We start from the raw sequence: 21353 nt of genomic DNA on the forward strand, positions 1-21353 counted from the left end.
TTTTTTTTTTTTTTTTTTTGTTTTTTTGGTACCGGAGATCAAAATTGGGCTCTTGTGCTTGTGAAGCAGGTGGTGGCACCAATGAGCCAAATTCCCGGCCCATGACTGGGTCTTTTATTTGGGGGACCTATTTCTTTTTTGTTCTTTATATATTCTAGATCTGAGTCCTCTGTCTGAGGAATAGCTGGCACAAATTTTTTCCCATTCTGTAGGTTGTCTTTTCACTCTGTGGGTTGTTTAGAGCTTGCTTTTCCATTGGATGACACTTGGCAGCAGCATTCACCATTTTTTAATTACACATCATAAAGATGCTGATGATGGGCTGAGGATTTAGCTCAGTGGCTCTACCACTTGCCTCACGGAGGCAAGGTCCCAAATTCAATGCCCAAGTTCAATCCCTGGTACAAAAAACGAAACGATGATAATGAAGGAGGACTTCCAGAGCTGCTTCAGAAGGTGGCAGGAATTGTGGGATGAGCATGTTTGGGGAGGGCAGATTTGAAAGGGATTTGTCTTAGATGTTCTAAATTTAAGGATTCACCTTCTATTTGGATCACTCCTTGTGTATGTAACCAGAAACCCTATCCAGTATTCTAACTCTCCATAGAAGAAGACTCTGTATTAATCCACAGGAAGGAAGTAGAGTTGTTTTCTTTTTTAAACCTAAACTGGATCATGCTGCACGTATATCATAGAGCTGGCCTTTGTCACTTCCTGGGTCTTTTTCCCTCTGAGTGCACACAGACCTGCCTTGTGTGTATAACATGATTATTGTACACCTCTGTAGTGCCACACACAGTGTTTTGTAGGTTCTTACCATCACAGGCCCACTGTGGCACTGTGCTCCCAGCATGTGTCACGTGTGAGTGTCTGAGCTGTGTGCCTGTGACTGTGCTTCAATGGTACCTGTGCCTGGGGACTGAGGACAGACAACATTCAGAGTAGTCGGCTCTGGGCAGCAGCACCATGGGACCTTCCAGGGCCACTGTGATCACTGTTGCATCTTAATGGAAAGTTTTCGTTATGTTGTAATTCCATAATTTGACATTTCAAAGAACAGTTATATTTGAAGGTCAACATCTTCTGAGCAAACTTTTACATCTGAGCCGATTTTTCAGCGTTGGTGTGCAGCGCCCACTAGCCAGGGAGCTAGGACGGAGGCGTGGACTCCTGCTCGGCCACACACATCTACACCGCAGTTTAATGTTGCCGCAGGTGTAGAGAGAAGGGCTTTATTCCCAGCTGCTGTGCTGTTGGTGCCACGTCTGTAGCAGTTGAGCAGTTAGGTTACCCGCCAGTTTAATAAGCACAGGTTCTCAGGGTAGAGTGTGTCTGAAGCACAGCTTTCTACCTTCAGAGTTCAGCCTGTTGTGGTCTGGTGTGGTTGGGGTTGAGCGTTCACCACGTGCGGTAACGCTTCTGTCCGTCTTCATCCCCAGTGCTGGGCCTGGTGCTCCCGATGTGGGCCATCGCACTCATTTCCTTTGGTGTCGCTCTGCTCTTCGCCGTTTTCGTGTGGCTCTTTGTCTGTCCGTGGATGCGAAGGAAAATAGCAGGTAAGGACCTTTCTTTCTGCTGAATCACAGAAATGCTTCCGGTTCCTGAGACTTCCCACGTAACAAACCCTGCATCCTGAGGAACAGGGCAGTGTGGAACACTGTACAATGTACACTGTGCTTGCACCCCCTCTGCCTGCTGACTACTTTCTAGCTGGGACTTTTCTGGGTGACCTGTGGTCCATGTGAGCAGGAAGTTCCTCACTGCCATGGATTACTGGAAGTTAGCTGTTCAGCCAGCTCTGCAAGCCTGGTAGAAAGGTAGTCTTCAGGGAAATGCAAACTAATACAATAAGGTGCCCCTCATGCCCACAAGAAGAGCAAAACCTAAAAAGACAAGTCCAAGTGTTGATGAAGATGTGAAACACCAGAATTCTCATACATTTATGGTGAACTATAAAGTAACACAACCACTTAGAAAATTAGCTTAGCAGTTCCCTGTGAGGTTAACCATACACTTACCACATGTCCCAGGACTTCCACTCCTAGGTATTTAGCCAAGAGAATTGAAAATGTGTGTTCCTAAAAAGACTTGCCTACGAGCCAGCTGTGGTGATCCACTCAGAAGATTGCAGCGGCAGGATCACCAGCTGCAGGCCACCTAGAGTGCATAGTGAGGCGCTATCTTTAAAAACAAAAAGAAAAAGAAAATGTCCCTATAAGTTTTAGTCATAATATCCAAAAATTGGAAACAACCCAAGTGTTCACCAGCAGATGAAAAGACAACCACAGGGTGGCATGTTCGTATGCTAGGAGACAACTCAGCAATAACGTAGGCACAGATGCATAATGAGTTTCATGATGTTATGTTGAACAAAAGAAGCCAGATTCAAGAGTGTATGTGCTGTATGATTCCAGGTTTCAAAAACTCTTTATTAAATTTAAGAACAGGAAAAATTAGTAGTGATAGAGATTGCTGGGTGCTTAGGATAGAGAGGGGTTCAGAAGAAACTGAAGAAGACAGAGGGACTTTTCGGGGACAAGGGAATAGATTTGATCTCAGCTGGGAAAGTGGTAATGCAGTGTGCTGATTTGTCATGGATTCTCCATTTAAAATGTATGGTCTTTATCACATATAAATTATACTATGATAAAAGCAGTTTTTATGAAGAAGAAAAATATGGTTGGGCTAGGTCTTAGCTCAGTGGTAAAGCTCTTGCCTAACACGTGCAAGGTGTCAAGTTGGTCTAGCCTTAATATCACTGAAATGGAAATCTCAGCAGGATATTTTGTAGATCTAGACAATCTGTTTTAAAAACGTACATAGAAAGCCCAAAGGATTAGTATACCCATAATGATTTTGAAAAAGAATAACGTTAGAAGATTCATACCTGACTTTAAGATGTACTGTAATGCTACAGGACAGTTTTATTGGGGAAGGGACAGGCACGTGGGCGAATGGAACAGAAGAATCTAAAAATGGACCCGCACATGTGTGGAGGGTCAACTTGCAATGGAGATACAAAGGCGGTTCCACAGAGACAGTACAGTCTCTTCAGAAAACTACACGGGAACAGTTGTACATTCGTACAGCAGCAAAACAAGAACCTTAGCCCAAATCTTACTCCTATGCAATTAACTCAAAATACTTCATAGAGCTAAGTGTAAAATAAAAACAATAAAACTTTTAGGGGAAAAAAGAAGAGGAAACTTTTGTGACCGTGGGTTAAGCGGAGAGCTTTTAGACCTGACACTAAAAACATGATCTGCGGAAGAAATAGGTAAGTTATACCTTATCAGAATGAGAAACTTGCCTTCTGAGCAACAACACCATTCCAAGAAGCTTCTTGTATTGAGAATCTATAAAGAAAACTCAGAAGATAAAATAGCCCAGTTCAGATACCTGCACAGACCATTTCCAGGGCAGAGATGTGTGGGCGGTGAGTAAGCCAGTGTTGAGGTGTGCGGGGTGGGTGGGGAGGGGTTCACACCCGTGTTGTGCACTTGCACAGGGCGACGGCTGCCGGCAGGATGAGCAGCTGGAGCTCCTTGCATCGCTGGTAGGGACCAACATGGCACAGGGTGACATTTTTAGCAATTTCTTTTTATAAGGTTAAATATATGCTTGCAGCAAATACGCTGTTAACCGTTCCTAGACATGTCCCCAAAGAAAAGAGAACTTACATTCACTCAAAACCACCTTTATCTTCAATCAGCAAAAGCTGGGAAGAACCCAGGTGCTCGTGACGAGTCCATTGCACAGCACCAGTTCACTGTGTGCTCCCCAGGAGCTCAGGGACGAGCTGCCCCTGTCCGTAGCAGCCGGGTGGGCATGTGAGGCCGGCTGAGTCAGAGGCATCTCCAGGTGTTACGGATTTGGGGTCTCATTCCAGTGGGCTTCTCAGGAAGCCAGAGCCGTAGAGACAGGTCCAGCTTAGTGGTGTTACAGCTAGCACTGGACAAGGCTTACGGCAGACCAAGCTCCAGGACGGGGGACTCTTCCATAGCCCGGCTGCACTGGCACTGACACAAATCTGTGCGTGTTTTAAACTCACACAGTCAATTTACTGCATGTAAATTTTTAAGTGGTATTTTTAAAAAATCCACATTAATACCTGATGGCAAGGCCACATGCTAAGAGATTCACACCGGCTTCTTTTCCTATGCCATGAAGCTGCTTCCTGCTATCCACTGAGGACAGGTGTCGCCTCCCAAATCCACACAGCGTGGCCTGAGTGAGCCGCCCCACCTACCTGAGTGTCTGGTGCGCCCCGCGAGATGACGGACTACACCAAATCCACTTGGGTTTTAAACGCTTTTTCTGTTAATGAGGCAGGGCCAGGAAATCTTTGTTTTCCAGCTCTGGCTATAATGTCTTGGCCAGAGACAGGCACTGATGTTTCTGCCCTCCGCCCTGGGAAGTTCTGTTTTGTTTCACTTAATCCCACATGTCCTTCTTTTTGGTGTTTGTGTTATTTGAAGTGTAAATGAGTGATTCAGGGCATAGACCACAGAGCTGCCCTGCCTGCACTGGAACCTGGGCTCTGTCTACCCCTCGCTCACTGTGAGGCCGTGGCCAGTGACTTAATAACCCTACGCTGCTGTTTGCTCATCAGCAAAATGGAACCAGTAATAACAATACTTTGAGTAAATACTGTTTTTTGTTATAGTTATTGTATAATCTTTAGAAGTATTTTCTTCTCTCATCTACATTTTTTGTGTTTTGGTACTGGGGATCAAACTCAGGACCTTGCACTTACAAGGCAGGCAGCAGCACCACTGAGCTAAATCCCTGGCCCTCTCTCATGTAAATTTTAAAGCATTTTCCCGTTACATTTATTGGTACATTTAACACAAACAGTACAGTTACATTTATCATTGGGATCTTGCACCTTTACATGATAGGTCTTGGTTCTTGTTTTTTCTCTGTACCCCTGTCCTCCCTTCACCCCTTCACCCTTCCCTGTTTACAAAGACAAAGCATTTGAGATCAGAGAACAGAGTAGAGGTTAGTGTGAGCGTATCCAGAAGAAGAACTGAGCTTACTTCATTTCAATGCTGTAGGTAAGAGTTTAGGAATAATTTTTGTACAGCAGGATAAATTAGCAGCACCCTAAATCAGAGTGTGTTTAAAAGAACACTAGTGAACTTTACAATCACTTTTTTAAAATCCCCTTGTTTTATTTTGTTTTGGGTTAGTTTTAAGAAGCTATCCTCCTGCCTCAGCCTGTAGGTAACTGGGACTACAGGCATAGAACCACCACCTGGCTGCCTTGTTTATTTGTTGTTTTCTTCATTCATCCTTCTATCTATATCTGTCTCTCTGTAATCAGTCTGTCTGTCTGTCTCATCCAACCAGAGAAGTTCTGCCATTAAACTGTAGCCCCAGCCCTTTTTATTTTTTTATTCTGGGACAGAGTCTCACTAAACTGGGTGCCAGTCTCCTGCCTCACCCTTCCATGTAGCTAGGGTTAGGAGTGTGTGCCACTGTGCTTGGCCCTTGTTTCTTTTCAAGCAGAGGGTTTTTTTTTTTAAACTTTGTAGGATCTCCCTTTTCCTTCTGAGGAAGGGATTTACTTGTTTCATAAAACTTGATATGATAAATCCTAGAGGGTCAGGGATTTGGCTCAGTGGTTCCACCGCCTGCCTTGCAAGCACAAGGGCCCAAGTTCAATTCCTGGTACCAAAAAAAAAAGAAAGAAAGAAAGAAATCTGAGAGTAGTAATTTATTGAACAGAAGCAACCCAACATGCTGGAATAATTACCTATGAAGACAAACAAGTTTAAGTATTTCAGTTAGTTTGAGATCAGTGTAAGAAAGCAGAAGACATTCTGAGTGGCTCTGTATTTACAGAGACCTGGGTGACAACATTACCCTCTCGTTCTTGTTTTTGGATGTGGTAATACAAGCCCTAATGCCCATCTCAACAGCTGAATGATTTGGCTAGATTTAATTTTTTCAGTGTAATTTTTTTGTTTCCAAGGTAAGTATTAAAAGTATGAAGAGATAATTTCCCTTCTCATATTTATTTTCCAGTCATAGGAATGTTCTTCCAAAACATGCAGTTATTCTCCTCTTTTTTTTTACTAGGCAAATTACAAAAGGAAAGCGCTTTATCACGAGCCTCTGAGGAGAGCCTCGGTGAAGTCCAGGAGGTGGGATCCCCAGTCTTCACAGAGCTCCCAGGCACCAAGACCAGTGATGACAGCACGGTCCCTCTCACCGGGCCACCTGGGGAGATGGCAGCGGCGCCAGTGTCCTCAGAGGGTCCCTCCACAGGGAGCCACCCCCGGGCCACCTACGGTAGGGCTCGCCTGGACAGAGCGGCTCACGTGTGTCAAGGGATTTTCTCAGGAGAGGCCCTGCCTGAGTGTGGGCACAGAGGGTCCCAGTTTCATGTTGTGTGTGTTTGTGTGAGAGGGGAGCAAGTGGATTGCTGGAGCCAGAGCCCTGAGTGGCCTGAGCACACGCTCTGCCACCAGAAAACCTTGGAGCCAGAGGCTCTGGAAGCCACATTGTCGTCAGCAGAGCAGGTTCCCACTTGTCCTGGGGCCTTCTCCACACAGTGTTGGCAGTGTCCCCAGAGTTGCTAAAGACTTCACTTCAGCTCTGAGGCTGCTTTCCTCAGGGAAGATGAGAAAGCTAAAGCTGGAGTGAAGGAGAGGGTCCTGCCACAGAAAGGACTGAATCCTGGACTCCATCCAGACCTGCCCGGTGTCCTTAGCCTCCTGACATAGGCCCATGAGGACTACGACCCTGGCCCCTCCTGTCCACGGGTGCAGACTCAGACCCCACCCAAAGCAGGCAAACTGGTGTTCCAGGTTTTTCTTTTGGTGCCAGGAGCCAACCCAGGGCTGTGCATGAGCTGCGTGTGCTACACCCCAGCCCTCCACACAAGTGAATCGATTTTGCCCTCTGATCTGAGAGAAACCACGCCTGACTGTCCCGAATGACCTGTGAAAAAACACCAGCATCGGGCTGGGGATTTACCTCGGTGGCACTGTGCCTGCCTGACAGGTGCAAGGTCCTGAGTTTGATTCGTGGTTCCACAAAAAAATAAAAAAGGAAAGAAAAGAAAAGAAACCACAACAAAGAAAACACACTAGCATCTCTCTTTCACCTGCATGGGGTTTTGTCTCGTACTCCACGTTTTCCCTCAATAGATTCAGTATAGCATCTCCCTTTATTGACACCTGGAAACAAAGAATGCTGTTGTCCTTTCTGGAAGATGCCTTACAGCAGAACTTCAGTAACATTTTTGCCATACCATGTTATTAGTTCTATTCTTCAGCTGTATGTTTCTAAGGGTTGGTTGGTTGATTGGTTTGAACTTTATGGCACGTCCTTTATAGTTAATTTAGAAAATAAAGTGTATAGAAAAACATCTAAAGCACCCATAATTCAGCCTCTGGGGCTTAGCGCCATGAAATAACAGGGACTTTTCCCTCAGACATGTTTCTGTGAGAAGGTTCCACAGTAATGAGGCTTTGCTAACTCCTTTTCAGGACGTGCACTTTCCATGACTCACAGCTCTGCAAAGTCACCAGTCTCCAATGGCACCTTTGGCTTTGAGGGCCACACAAGGAGTGACGGTCACGTGTACCACACGGTGCACAAGGACTCGGGGCTCTACAAAGACTTGCTGCACAAAATCCACATCGACAGGGGCCCCGAGGAGAAGCCAGCACAGGAGAACAGCTACCGGCTGCTGCGACGGAACAACAGTTACACCTGCTACACGGCGGCCATCTGCGGCCTGCCCGTCCACCCCACCTTCAAGGCCGCTGACGTGTCCTCAGCCCCTGAGGACAGTGAAAAGCTGGTGGGGGACACTGTGTCCTACTCCAAGAAAAGACTTCGCTATGACAGCTACTCCAGCTACTGCAACGCGGTAGCGGAAGCGGAGATCGAGGCCGAAGAGGGCGGTGTGGAGATGAAGCTGGCGTCAGAGCTTGCTGAGCCGGGCCAGCCTCGGGAGGACCCCGTGGAGGAAGAAAAGGAGGAGAAGGACGCAGCTGAGGTCCACCTCCTCTTCCACTTTCTACAGGTCCTCACTGCCTGCTTCGGGTCCTTTGCTCACGGCGGCAACGATGTGAGGTGAGGAAGTCGTCTCTTCAGTAAGTGTGAGGGAGGCAGCAGCAGGCGGGCAGAGTGCGAGCTGCGGGCGAAGGTCCCGCGCCCTGGAGAGGCGCAGACAGTGACTTCGGCGCACACGTGCTGGGCAGCCACGGTGAAGAGGGAACCAGACCCTGGCGGACAGGCAGGGCTTGCCGAGTGGGGTCCTGAGTGCTTCAGGGCGCTGCCCGGTGGATGGGGCAGCGGGGGTGAAGGCCCTGGGGGCTCCGGGAAGAGCAAGAAGCCCAGGGGGAGGAGGTGGCGGCTGTGGGCAGCAAGGCCCTCAGTGCACAGGGCTGTGTGAGCAGAGGAGGGAGTTTTTTATCTGCTGGGTGCTGCACACACCCGCGGCCCCGCTGCTGCAGAGGCTGAGCCAGGAGACGATCAGCAGTTTGGGCCGGACTGGGCTGCACAGCGTGGACAAACCGAGAGAGGGACTTTTACACTGCGAGTGGAGCAAGTGGATGTTGTGAGTGGGACTTCCCGATGCGCGCTTACCGGGGTTGCTCTGGCTCTCGCTTTAGACTCCATGTAGGGCCCGGCAGGAGGCCACTGAAGTGGTCCAAGGAGACATAATGGCCCTAGGGCCCGGGAGGTGGCAGGGCAGCTAGATCCTGTGGGATTTGTGACAAGTTGGTTCCGAGTGTGAGCGAAGGCAGAGCAGCAGGCTGCATTCACCTGTTCTGCTGCCCTAAGAGCCACTGCCTATGGGAACAGGCTGGTGGGCAGTGGGAACTCACGTACAGAACCCTGTGATGTCCGGGTGACCCGGCAGTCACCTGCAGGTAGAGGAAGGCCAGGCTGGGTGCAGTGAGGTGCGAGGGTGATGCAGGCAGCAGAGAGAGAGATCCCCACTCTGGGGCCCTGAGCGCTGTGGGAAACGTCAGGGAGCGTCGAGGACTTTGTAGGAGCTGACTTTGTGTCCATTCACCGGGAAGCTGACATTGGCCCTCTTTAATTCTCTATTCGTTTATAACCTTTTGACTTGTTACTAAAAGGTATGCCCAAAATTGCAAACAAAATATTAAACTTCCAGCCATTCAGTCAGCAAACATCGCGCACCTGCTATTATCAGGTAATTCAGGTCCTTCTTGCCTCAACAAGCCAAACACGATGTCAGCAGTTTATTTGAAGAGTACGAGGTGAAGGGGTAAGGGAAAAACCGGCTCTGCAGAGCGAGCTTGGGCTGAATAAGAAAAGAACAGCAAAAATAAAGGTGCCCTCTGTAGGGAAGATGCCCTGAGGGGCCGGAGCATGAGGAGTCAGGACAGCGGGCTCCTCCTGGCGGCTGGGTCCATAGAACTGTCCACATCTGGCGGGGCCCTGGGAACTATGTGGCTCTGTCCTGAGATCTTCTGATTGATAGGTCCTGCTCCTTTCCTGTGCCTCTCCTCATATATCACTGCTGTGGAGCATGAAGATCAGCTGAGGCAGTGGGGCCTGGCCACCCAGGGCCCCTGGCGTGGCAGCAGCTCCAGCTGCTGAGGGACACATGGTCTGGGGCCACTGGCAGGGTCACTAGTGCCCCAGGCCTTTTTTTGTTTGTTTAAGTTGAATGTATTGGTACATTCTAGGTAGACAGTACAGTCACATTCATTACTGGGATCTTGTACCTTTACGTGCCAGGTCTTGGTTCTCATTTTTTCCCCTTGTCCCCACCCTCCCTTCACCCAATTCTCCTTTCCCTATCCTTCTCACTGTCCCTACACCTTTGGTCCTTTTCTTCCTATTTCACATTGCTAATTATCCTGTTAGGATCTTGAGTACTATTTGAGTTTTTCACACCAGAGAAACTATTCAGTATTTGCATATGTGTGACTTATTTATTTCACTTAGGAGTATATCCTCAAAATGTACCCATTTACCTATGAATGAATCTACTTTCTCATTCTTTATGGCTGAGTAGTATTCCATTTTATAGAAAAACCGCATATTCTTTATCCAGTTTCCAATTGATGGGCAAATGGGCTGTTTCCAAGTTTTAGCCATTAACAAACTGTGCTGCTATAAACACGGGTGCACATATATCACTGTGGTATGATTCTTTTAATTCTTTTGGAAAGATACCCAGCAGAGGGATGGCTGGGTCAAATGGAACCTCTACTCCCAGCTCTTTTTGAGGTATCTCCATATTGACTTCCATAGTGGTTGTACCAGTCTGCACTCCCACCAACAATGGAGAAGGGCTCCTTTCTCCCCGCAACCCCGCCAACATTTGTTATTGTGTGATTTCTTGATAGCAGCCATTCTTTGTGGGGTGAGGTGGAATCTCAGTGTTGTTTTCATCTGCATCTTTCCAATGACCAGTGATGTGGGACATTTTTTCATATATTTACTTGGTGCTTTTACTTGTTTGTCTGAGAAATGTCTATTCATTTCAGGTGCCTATTTTTGAATTGGGTCTTTATATTTTCGGGGGAACTGGTTGTTTTGAGTTCTTTATATATTCTAGATAATAGTCCTTTGAGGAGCAGCTGGTAAAAAGTATTTCCCACATTGTAGGTTGTCTCTTAGTTCTGTTGATGGTTTCTTTTGCAATGCAGAAGCTTTTTAATAAGATGAGATCCCAGTTGTTGATTCCTTCTGCTAGTTCCCGCGCTACTGAGGATTTGTTCATAAAGTCTTTTCCTATGCCAATGTCTTCCAGAGTTCTGCCTAATTTATCTTCCAGCAAGTTTAGTGTATTTTGTTTTTATTTAGATCTTTCATCCACTTGGATTTTAATTTAGTGCATGGTGGCAGATAAGGGTCTAGTTTTAATCTTTTGCAGGTTGAGATCCAGTTTTTCCAACACCATTTATTAAAGAGACTGTCTTTCCTCCAGTGGGGACTGTCAGCTCCTTTGTCAAAGATGAGGTAGCTGAGTATATCTGGAGTTGTTTTTGTGTCTTCCAATCTGTTCCACTGATCCTCAGGTCTGTTTCTTTGTCAGTACCATGCTGTTTTTATCACAGTGGCTTTGTAGTATAGCCCCAGGCCTTTTGACCAGACACCTTGGGTGGCTCAAAGCAAATAACTGAGCACTTCAGTTGCCTGTGGCCTTACTGTCCTCCCTCCAGACACGTACACAGGATGTGTAACCAAGCGCAGCTGCAGCCTCATGCGCTAGGGCAGCAGGGTCTCTGCCTGAGCCAGAGCACAGGGGCCTGCTGCCTCGGCCTCCCCAGTCCAGCTCCATACCAAGGCCCGGCTGGGAGCAGGCAGGGCAGACCCCACCATTGGGTCTTTCCTGTCTGGTTAGGCACCTGCCTTCCGGTTCTGTCCAGCTGGTGAGACCACTGCCAGCGGTGGGACTTTCCACGAGGACGTGTGAGGCACTGATTCCATAGTGAGGCCGCTAAGGTGCCGCCCTCGCCTGGCGTCTGCACAGCTTGCTGTGTGCAGCTTCCCTCTGCTCTTCAGCTAGGAGGTTGTGCTGCCAGCTGCTCCTGGGCGTCTTCCGCCCCACACAGAAGGGTTCCCGTGTTTTATTTGGGGCATTGTGTTAGTTACTTTTCTCTCATTGCTCAGTCAAAGCACCCAGCATCTGAAGTTGAAAGGGAAGAGGTTTATTTGGCTTACAGTGTACAGAGCTTTCAGATGGGAGCAGCCCAGGTGTGCAGTGAGGAATGGGTGAATTAACAGGTGTGGCAAAGATTTATACAGTGAAAGATGACTCATCCTTATAAAAGGAAGGAAATCCTGGCCCGAGCTACATCGTCAATTAACCCTGAGGACATCAATACACAGAAACAATACACAGGGCTCTCCCCAGGTGAGGGATCTAAAGCGGGCAGAGCCACAAGACCAGAGGGAGGCGGGCGGTTGCCAGGAAGGACACAGAATAGTTGTTGAGTGAGTTTCAGATTTCAGATGAAAAAGTTCTGGAAATTTTTTTCACAGCGATGTAAGTAGATTTAACACTGCTCACTTTATACGTCAAAAGGGCTAGGGTGGTATATTTTGTGCTTTGCTTCTGGCTGCAATAAAACAACCATTTTTGTCACCACCAGATCGTACCATTGAGCCAAAGTCTAATAAGATCGTCTGACTCTCAAGACTGAAGTTGCTGTGCTTGCCCAGTGCTGTGTGTCTGTGTAATATAACTATATAACTCGTCTTTTCTTTCCCAGCAATGCCATTGGGCCCCTGGTAGCTCTGTGGCTGATTTATGAGCAAGGTGGAGTAATGCAGGAAGCGGCCACACCCGTCTGGCTGCTGTTCTACGGAGGAGTTGGCATCTGCATGGGTCTCTGGGTTTGGGGGAGAAGAGTGATCCAGACCATGGGGAAGGACCTCACTCCCATCACCCCGTCCAGGTAGGCAGCAGGGTGGGTTGGGGCCCATGCTGGACAGCCAAGGCTGGTGCACGTCTCTCCCCGGGACCGAGAACCCTGCCCCTCTGCAGTGGCGCTGACCTGATGTACAGTAAAACAAGCAGGAGAGGCCCAAGCAGAGCAAAGGGAGGCTCCAGGCACTGTGATGTGGGGTGCGGGAGCCCCACAGTGCCCCATCACACTGGCTCCTCCCACCCCCGGGAGGCACCAGAGAGCCCACCTGGCTTCTCTTCTGTGTTACTCTGCTTTCTGTCCCCTTAATACATACCTGAGATAATCATCTGAAAAGAGAAAAGGTAAGCTGGGCACGGTGGTGAGTGCCTCATAATCCCAGCACTGTGGAGGATGGCGCAGGAGGATTCCAAGTTTAAGGCCAGTGTGGACAGCTCGGTGACTTAGCAAGACTCTGTCTCAAAATTAAACAAAAAAGGACTGGAGATGTAGCTCGGTGGTACGCGGTTTAATCCCCAGTACCAAAGAGAAGGACAGAAAGGAAGAGAGCAAGACACAGAACAGGCTTATTTTGGCTCATCGTTTGAAGGGTTTTGGTCAGCTTTGAGCATCCAGGCAGCACTGTGTGGCACGGAACAGCTGCTCTCTTTGTGGCCAGGAAGCAAAAGAGAGGGAGGAGGGAGGAGGGCACACTTTCTGTCCCCGTGACGCTAGGCCTCAGCCACCTCCACTAGCATCACCCTGGAGACCAGGCCTGTAACGTGCGGCCTGTGTAAGACCCAAAGTCTAGCCGGACTCAGTGGCTCACGGCACTAAGACAGGAGCATCATGAGTGTGAGGCCAGCCTTCTCAACTCAGCAAGACCCTGCCTCAAAATTTTAAGAGTATTTTACTGAGGATGTAGCTCCCCGAGTTCAGTCCCTAGTAACACACGCACTCACGCACGCACACGTGCACACACAAGAATTCTTCAGCTGCACCCACCCTCACCTGCCGTCCGTCCTCCAGCCCTGTCACATCGGCAAGTGTGCCGAGTGTTTTAGGGGCTTTACATGTGGTCATTCTGCTGTGCAGCCTTTGGATACGCTAGGGGTTAGAAAGAGAACTTTCAGGACTTCCCAACTAAAATCTGGAAGTACTATTTCAGAAAAAATTTTTTTCTGCTCTCTTTAAAACGTATTGGAAGGGCCCATTTCCTTTTCTTTCGCATTTTCACTCCCCACCCCTTGCAATCATTTTAACAAAAGATCCTTTCAGAAGACTGATTTGAAGCAAAATTAACTTAGAAAAATTTATTTTTGGTGATCACATTTTAAAAATGAGAGCATAACGGATTCATTGGAGTTTCTGACCCAGTTCCCTGCAGTGTGTGGTTTTGGAACCCTATAAGAGAAACTGACCCAGATGGTAAGCAACGCTGAGTGTGGCCAGGCCGTGAATCGCTGCGGCCATGGCACTTCTGGTTCTGTGTCCGTCAGGGATGTTCTGATGGGATCCCAGCACACGGGTGTCGGGAGGTGGCACATGGAGTGTCTGACACGTCTTCCTGTGTCCCTCCCGCAGCGGCTTCACGATCGAGCTTGCCTCAGCCTTCACAGTGGTCATCGCCTCCAACATTGGGCTTCCTGTCAGCACCACGCACTGCAAGGTAGGCGAGCACCCCAGTGCTACCCAGGAAAAGCAGCTGTGTCTCTACTGGTCACTTGTGACAAAGAGCCTCTTGGCATGTGCTGTGTCTCCCAGAGTGCTGCTGGGTGGATGTGGCCCTTGATCCACTGGGACTGGCCTTGGGGCCAACCGCTGGTGATGTCTCAGAGTGTTCCAGTGTAGCTTTTTCGGCACAAGCACCAGGCTTCTCTGTGTGTGTGTGCGTGCGCGTGTCCCGGGGTCCTGTGCGGCCTCTGTCTCTCCGTACTAGATTCTGCACTGCTACACTGGGGACGTGTGTCTCCATCCATAGTCTCAAATGAGGGCAGCCACTCAGTTCTGGCCCACTGTGTGGGGCTGGACAGTGGGAAGAGAGACAGAATAGAAACGACTGCCGTGGAATAAGACGCAGGCGTTCCTTCTGTGATTGTGTTGCCCTAGAGTAAATCCAGGTATGGGGGTGGTAACTGCCAGTGCTGCAGGGATGTGTGACAGGAGCAGCGTCAGAGTGCTGGGAAGTCTTGGGACCCCCACAAGGGTGACGGGTTACACAAGCACAGGAGCCAGAAGCAGCCCCGAGCTCCGATAGCCCAGATTCTGGGGTGATGCTAACCACCCCCAGGGGTCTCATATACAAAAATACTTACCAACCTCAAAAAGCAAAAGCCACATCCAGACTGTCCCTGGGTTCACTCCTTCGTATCCTTCAGGAAACACCGGTACCTGCTAGGCACGAGCCACTGTTGCAGGCACCAGTGGGATTCAGCAGCCACAAGGTAGAAACCATCACTACATTACCCGCATCCTAAAACCCCAACCTATGTGTTGATAAACAAATAACAACTAACTGCAGGTAGCCCAGTGCTTCGGATACTAAGGTCAGGCAGCATTTATGAGGCTCTAAGTGGGCCAGCGTGTTTAACACAGAGTTGATTTTGCGGCATAAAATCAGCCCCATTAGAAAAAAGTGTCTCCTGTCTTTTTCCCTTCTTCGCTACAAGCTGGAAAAACCTTCATTTCCATGAATGTAACTGGCTGAGTGTATGCAGCATGCCAGGCACTGTGCCTCCTGCCTTGTACATGCACAGCACCTCCTCTCCTTAGCAGTGCTATGAAATTAACCTGCTACTCCCAGTTTACAGGGGAGAAATGCCGTCCAGTTAGGTCACTTTCCAAAGGGCCTCCAGCTAGATTGTGACAGAAGTAGCTTCAGTGTGTCCTCATCTGGGCTACTCCTGTTGTCCCCAGGGTAGGCAGGCCTGCAGGCTCAGTTGTACCAAGCAGAAATCTGCTGCACTGTGACAAGTGCACTGGGAATTCTAATGCAGGTCCCCGAACCTGTGGAGGTGAGTACTGCTGTTCCCCTCCCCCATTTGTAGAGGTTGAGACCTAGAAAAGCTAGCCAGCTTGCCCGAGAGCCAGAGGAAGGCTGGAGGGGCTGGGTCTCCTCCCATTCATCAGCTGGAACTATTGGGATTGCAGCTATTAAAACGTTCCCAGAGGGGCTAGGGTGTAGCTCAGTGGTAGAGCACTTGCCTAGCATGGGTGAGGCCGAGGGTTCCATCCCCAGCACCACAACAAATAAAATAGTTACCCCAGAAACACATGCTCCTTCAAATACTTCATAGAGTACAAAACTATATAGAATGAAAACTGACCTCCTCCTGCAGGAAGAAACTTGAACTTTACTGAAGGGGTAGTCTTTGGGCTGTTTTTAAGTAAACGTTCCGTTATCTGTTTAATGATTAGCTGTCCATTTTGGCAAGCCTAACTGAGATTCTAGGCCATGGACCAGTGCATAGACGTGGACTTCAGGAGCAATCCCTTCATGTCAGCCTCAGGAACGTGGTGCTGGGGGGCACAGAGGCTGGCCCACGTCTCCTCCATGCAACAGAAGATGGCAGTGCTAGTGAAAACCTAAGGCTCTGGAACTTTGATGCACCCAATAAAATTAGAACTAAATAATGTCAAAGCTGTTAACCAAAGCTCAGAAATCATAGTGCCCGAGTTTGTGATAAATGAAGTACAGAAGCACTGAGGAGTACAAAGTGTTTAAACAGTATCTTTGAGGCAGAATAAGAAGAATGTATCAAATTTTTACCAATCATGTTTTCTTGTCAAGGGTCTCTAAATTTTGAAAAACAGAAAGGATGTTACCTACAAGGTGTGATCACAGTGAAATTAAGTTAGAAATAAGAATGTACCACCTTGGGTAATTTTAATGCCCTTTTTGTGTGTTTCTGATGATAGTGAGGATTGAACGCAGGGAGTGCTGAGCTACATCCCCCACTCTTTTGATTTTTCTCTCTGGAGATGGCTCTAAGTTGCCCAGGCTGGCCTTGAACTTGTACTAACCCTCCCAGGTCGCTGGGACTAAAAGTGTAGGCCACCCTGGCCAGCTCTTTGGCGATCTTTTAACATTTAATCAGGGAGTTTAAAAAAATGCAAGGATAGCTTTCTTGGAAATTAATAAAAACTAAATGTGTCTCTGTGTGCATCTGTCTGGATACACATAATAAAACCATAGCAACCAAAGTTGTGCTAAAATAAAAATTCACATCTTTAAATAGCTTAATTCTTCAAAAGGAAAATAAGCAAATATTCAAATTAGGATTTTATAAAAAGTTCAGAACAATAAAAACTTGAAGGAAATTGAAGGATAAAAAATAAAATAAATTTTAAAACAAAAATAGTAAAGAACAGTTGTTAATACTATCCAATCACATTAAAAAGGAGGAAAAGGAACTGTTAGGAAAGTCTTTCGGTGAACAGATATAGAAGTTTCTGTTTTATGCTTTTTGTTGAGGCAGAACCTCAAGTCATAGCCCAGGATGCCCTCCTTAACCCTTGGGCTCATGAGAGCTTTCTGCCTCAGCCTCTGAGTAGCTGGCACTGTAGGCTCCCACTGTGCCTGGCTTGAAAAGAAACATTTTTAATTATGAAAGAAACCACACAGCTATAAGCTAATGGTTTGAAAAATCCCCTGTGAAATGAATTCTTTTCTGTAAAACTATGTATGACAGAGAAGCACTGCCTGACATAAGCTTTAGTTTGGATAAGGAGAATAATCTACAGGTCCTACATTGAGAATAAAATAGAATTTTGTTTTAGAAAACGTAGAATAAAGTATACAGCATATATTCAAGCTAAGGATAAATCACAGAAGAAAAGCATTATTTCACTGCATGAAACTAGAAGCTAAAAATAGTTAAAACAAAACTAAATATCCTAGATTAATAAGATATGTGTATTAGATACCACACAATCATGTCATTCAGTAAGGATCACAAATAAATAGGGGACACATTTGACATTTGACTACAATACATAAATGGGCAAAATATATAAATACAGTTTTTATATGTTAAAAACTAGAAGGAATGAAATTGGGTAGATACATAAAAAAATTTAAACTTACTTGTAAATACAAATATCCAAATTGGGCTGGGGCTGTAGTTTAGGGATAGGATGCTTGTCTAGTGTGCCGAGGCCCTGGGTTCAATCCCCAGCCACTAGAAAAGTAAACAAGAAGTAAATTAAGGCACCTTTCGAGAGAAAGATCATTACCAGAGACTGTTATGGGTGACATTTTAGGTAGGCACATCTCTTTCTGTTCTGGTACCGGGATCAAACTCGGGACCTTGCTCTAGTGACGCAGGAGTCGGCACCACTGAGCCAAGTCCCCAGCCCTAGGCACATCTCTTTATAGAACTGTTTGGCAGTTTGTATTATGATCCTAAAACACTGGAGGAATGCGCTCGCTCTTTATCTGCGTAGGAAGTTGGTAAGTCACCACTTTGCTGCCATCATAATATGGAATCGGTTTCTTAACCTTCACAGAAAGGAAGAGAGGTTTGATGAGAAACAGAATATTAAAATGTCTCTTCACAAACTGTAGAAAAATGTTAAAATTAGGGAATTTCGGTTGAGCATATATGGGAGTTCTTATAACTTTTCTTTAAATTTCAAATGACATCCAGATACATAAAAATGATCCAGATGAAATAAGTGTACATAACTTCCCCAAGATGAAATGTAATTATACATCACAAACATATACTAATAAATTTTTAAAGTTCCCTTTCAACTATCTATTTCAGGGGATATTTTTAAGCCTCAGTGGAAGCCTTATGAATGAATGAATGCATTAAACATGGAACTAATTCTGATAGGAGAAAATTAGAAGCACATTGGAAATGGTGAAGTAAATGAAGGGACATCACACAAGCCTCATAAAGGCTGTGCGGCACTGTAAGAAAAGGGTTCAAACATTCTTTAAAATAGTAGCATACCCGATAATGTACAAATAAAGGTATGGTTATAAGAAATCCTAGAAAAGAATGTGCAAATGTGGCAAGAGTGAAGTTCTGCGTGACCGTCCACCGCCCTACTGCACACACTTGCTGTACTATTACTGTGTTCCTTGGATTCTCTGAGACAGACGGAGGGTGTGGAGCAGCCCGAGTCCTGAGCTTCCCCCGCCACCCCCAGGTCACCCAAGACAGAAGGGGAAGGCAGCATCTGCAATACAGCACAGGAGTTTACTCACAAGCTAATGACTGTGAACTTGATTATTTTTGAGGCCCAACATAACCTAGCCAGTCCTCGGAGTAGAAAAATCATTACTGTCCAGCATGTCGTAGGAAATGCTGAGTATGATTATCATAGTCATACTGTGCACTCACTAGAACCAGAAGGATTTAAGTAGTAATCGCGATGCCCCTGTGATGACTGGCCAGTTGGTATCCTGGACATCTGGCATCTTGAACATGTACTGAAGTTGCCAGGTCATCTTGGTGTGGTTGGGAGGACTGTCAGACTAACGGCATTGAAAGACGCCGCCGTTCTGTGGTGTTCAGTTCATTTCCATGTGAAACAGGTGTTGGGTGTTTTCTGTAGTTGCCCGCTGATGTTTAAGTCGTCTGCTTGAGTCCCATTAGCCACTTCTAATTCTTGAGTATTTGGAGAGAGAGTATATTTTAGGGAGTTCTTCAAACTCCAGCTTTCCTGGGACGGGGCATCCTTACCCAGTCCTCATGTGAATGCTGTGGACACTGCTTGCTTATGGTTTTCATTTTCTAGGATAAAATAATGTCCCTTTTCCTCTTTGTAAATTTTTAAAAACACACATAAATGAGCTGCAAGTATTTAGAAAAATACTTGGACCACTATTAATACTCTGATTTTCACGTATCTATAACCGTCATTTTACGAGTTACCATTGACAGGATAGGTCTAATATCTATTAATGCAGAATATACGTGAAAAAGCATATACTTTTGGGCTGGAGACTTAGCTCAGTGGTGCCACCGCAAGTGCAAGGATCCAAGTTCAATCCCTGGTACCAAAAAAGAAAGGAAGAAAAGCAAGCAAGCAAGCATGCATATACTCTTCAGAAGTATATTATCAAAAGTATATACTGAATACAATAACCCTAAAACAATTATACATAAAACCGAAACTATTTTTAAAACAAACCTGGGAAATAACTGACGATTTTATACCATTTATTTCTGTACTTAGCCTGTTTACCTTGGTTAATGTCGATTTTGTGTCCCTTTAAACCCCTATGAGTCTCACTTTTTTACCTTACACTGTTTGCCTCTGCAGGTAGGTTCAGTGGTGGCCGTGGGCTGGATCCGCTCCCGGAAGGCCGTGGACTGGCGCCTCTTCCGGAACATCTTCGTGGCTTGGTTTGTGACTGTCCCCGTGGCCGGGCTCTTCAGTGCCGCTGTCATGGCTCTCCTCATGTACGGAATCCTTCCGTACGTGTGACTTCCTTCTTCCAACCAGTAAACTGCTGAAGGGACAGTCCACACTGTGTGGAAGCCATGTGCCCCGTGTCGCACACAGGCTGTCCCCAGCCCCCTCTCCACATCCCTGCCAGACGGTTCCACACCACACCGCTCACCAGGCTGCAGGGCTGCGTCCTCCAGGGCCAACGTAACTACTGTACATAGTAACGTGTATTAAACTGGTATTGTGGTGATACAGGCGGTGCAGTTACTCACATATTAAATATACATTGTATACATAGACTAGGTAGCATTTCAGACATATTCGAAATGGGAGTGGAGAGTATTTCCTAGAATTCAGTATTAATAAATAATGTACATCATGATTTAAGTGGCAGATGTTAAGAACTTTACCAAGGAAAGTGTAGACTGGAAAAGGTTTTTTTCCAAGTATTTTCCCCTTCTAATATACTATATGAGAAGTGAAATCACAACACAAACTTGGGCAAGCGTATGCAGGCGCAACTGATAATCCTGGGACGAGAGGTCACAAGTGCTTTCAATGAGTGTGTTCATATGCTGTGTTTCAATTACTGTATAATATATCATAATTGCTTTTGTAAATACAGTACTTAAAATGGTAATTTTTTAATGGCGTGCTTCCCTTACACTTTTTAGAGCAGAGAATTTTGGAAAGTACCAAAGAAGCAGGGGAACGGTTTGCCAGTATTACGTTTCCCTTTGTCTGTCTCGCTTCTCATGCTCACGCCCACTGCCTGCAGTGTCGGCGACCAGCCAGGCTCCAGCTCACACCAGCACTCGTCACGTCGGTGTCACAACTGAGTCCCCCCGCCCCGCGGCAGCACACTGCTGCCCCATACCAGACCCTGCTCAGCCCCCGAGTGGCCTTTCATCGTCACCAGCATGGAGAACGTGCTGAAGTGAGGACGTGCCACGAAGCACCACACGTCAAGTCGAGCTCGCCTCCACCCACTCTCCCCCGCAGCCCGGAACACAGAATTCCTGTCTCAGACATTAAGGCCAGTGAGGCTTTTGATGTGCTTGACATTTTAGAAATCTGGGAGCTCAGGGAGCTGAGATATTGGAAAATACACTGGGTTTGAGGGTTTCCTTGAGGCCTTTACATCCTGACACTCTCCTAGAGTCTACTGGATTGTCTTCTCTTGACAGCGAGAGGGAAGAAGCCTGACTAATGTTAGAGCCTGAAACTATGGAAATGCTGCTAAAATTTTTATACTGACAAACATTTTCTCGGTACTTCATTGTGATTTTTTCATTAATCAACCACATTAAATTTATAATAAAAAAATGCCCCTCAAAAGTTTGTCTGTGAAGTCCTTTTCTAAATATCATAATGTTTTTCTTTCAGTTTCCACAAAAATGAAAGTCATAGGGAAATGCAAATATAAACCACACTGAGACCATATCTCATCTCAGAATGGCTTTTATCAAGAGCAGAAAAACAAAAGGAATTAAAGCAAAAAAGATGGGAAAGGAAGACGTTAAACTGTCATTATTTGCTGATGATATGATACTCTATATTGAAGACCCAAAAAACTCCACCAAAAGA

At 46.5% G+C, this 21353-nt stretch overlaps 1 protein-coding gene across 9 annotated transcripts in view; it reads left to right on the plus strand.

Annotated features, from left to right (window-relative positions):
* The window catches only part of Slc20a2 (solute carrier family 20 member 2), a 92247-nt gene extending 71163 nt beyond the window's left edge, over positions 1–21084 (plus strand). For all 9 annotated transcript variants that reach the window (XM_010617079.3, XM_010617084.3, XM_010617077.3 and 6 more), the window contains 6 exons: positions 1440–1556; positions 6088–6300; positions 7503–8094; positions 12225–12410; positions 13944–14028; positions 19638–21084. In XM_010617079.3, coding sequence (XP_010615381.1) covers positions 1440–1556; positions 6088–6300; positions 7503–8094; positions 12225–12410; positions 13944–14028; positions 19638–19802 — 1358 coding nt within the window. In that variant the 3' untranslated portion in view covers positions 19803–21084. The remainder of the gene's footprint in view (positions 1–1439; positions 1557–6087; positions 6301–7502; positions 8095–12224; positions 12411–13943; positions 14029–19637) is intronic.
* The last annotated feature ends 269 nt before the right edge of the window (positions 21085–21353 follow it).

This window comes from Fukomys damarensis, unplaced genomic scaffold (genome assembly GCF_012274545.1).
Source record: "Fukomys damarensis isolate Sample0158 unplaced genomic scaffold, DMR_v1.0_HiC HiC_scaffold_18, whole genome shotgun sequence".
In the NCBI taxonomy this organism is placed as follows: domain Eukaryota; kingdom Metazoa; phylum Chordata; class Mammalia; order Rodentia; family Bathyergidae; genus Fukomys; species Fukomys damarensis.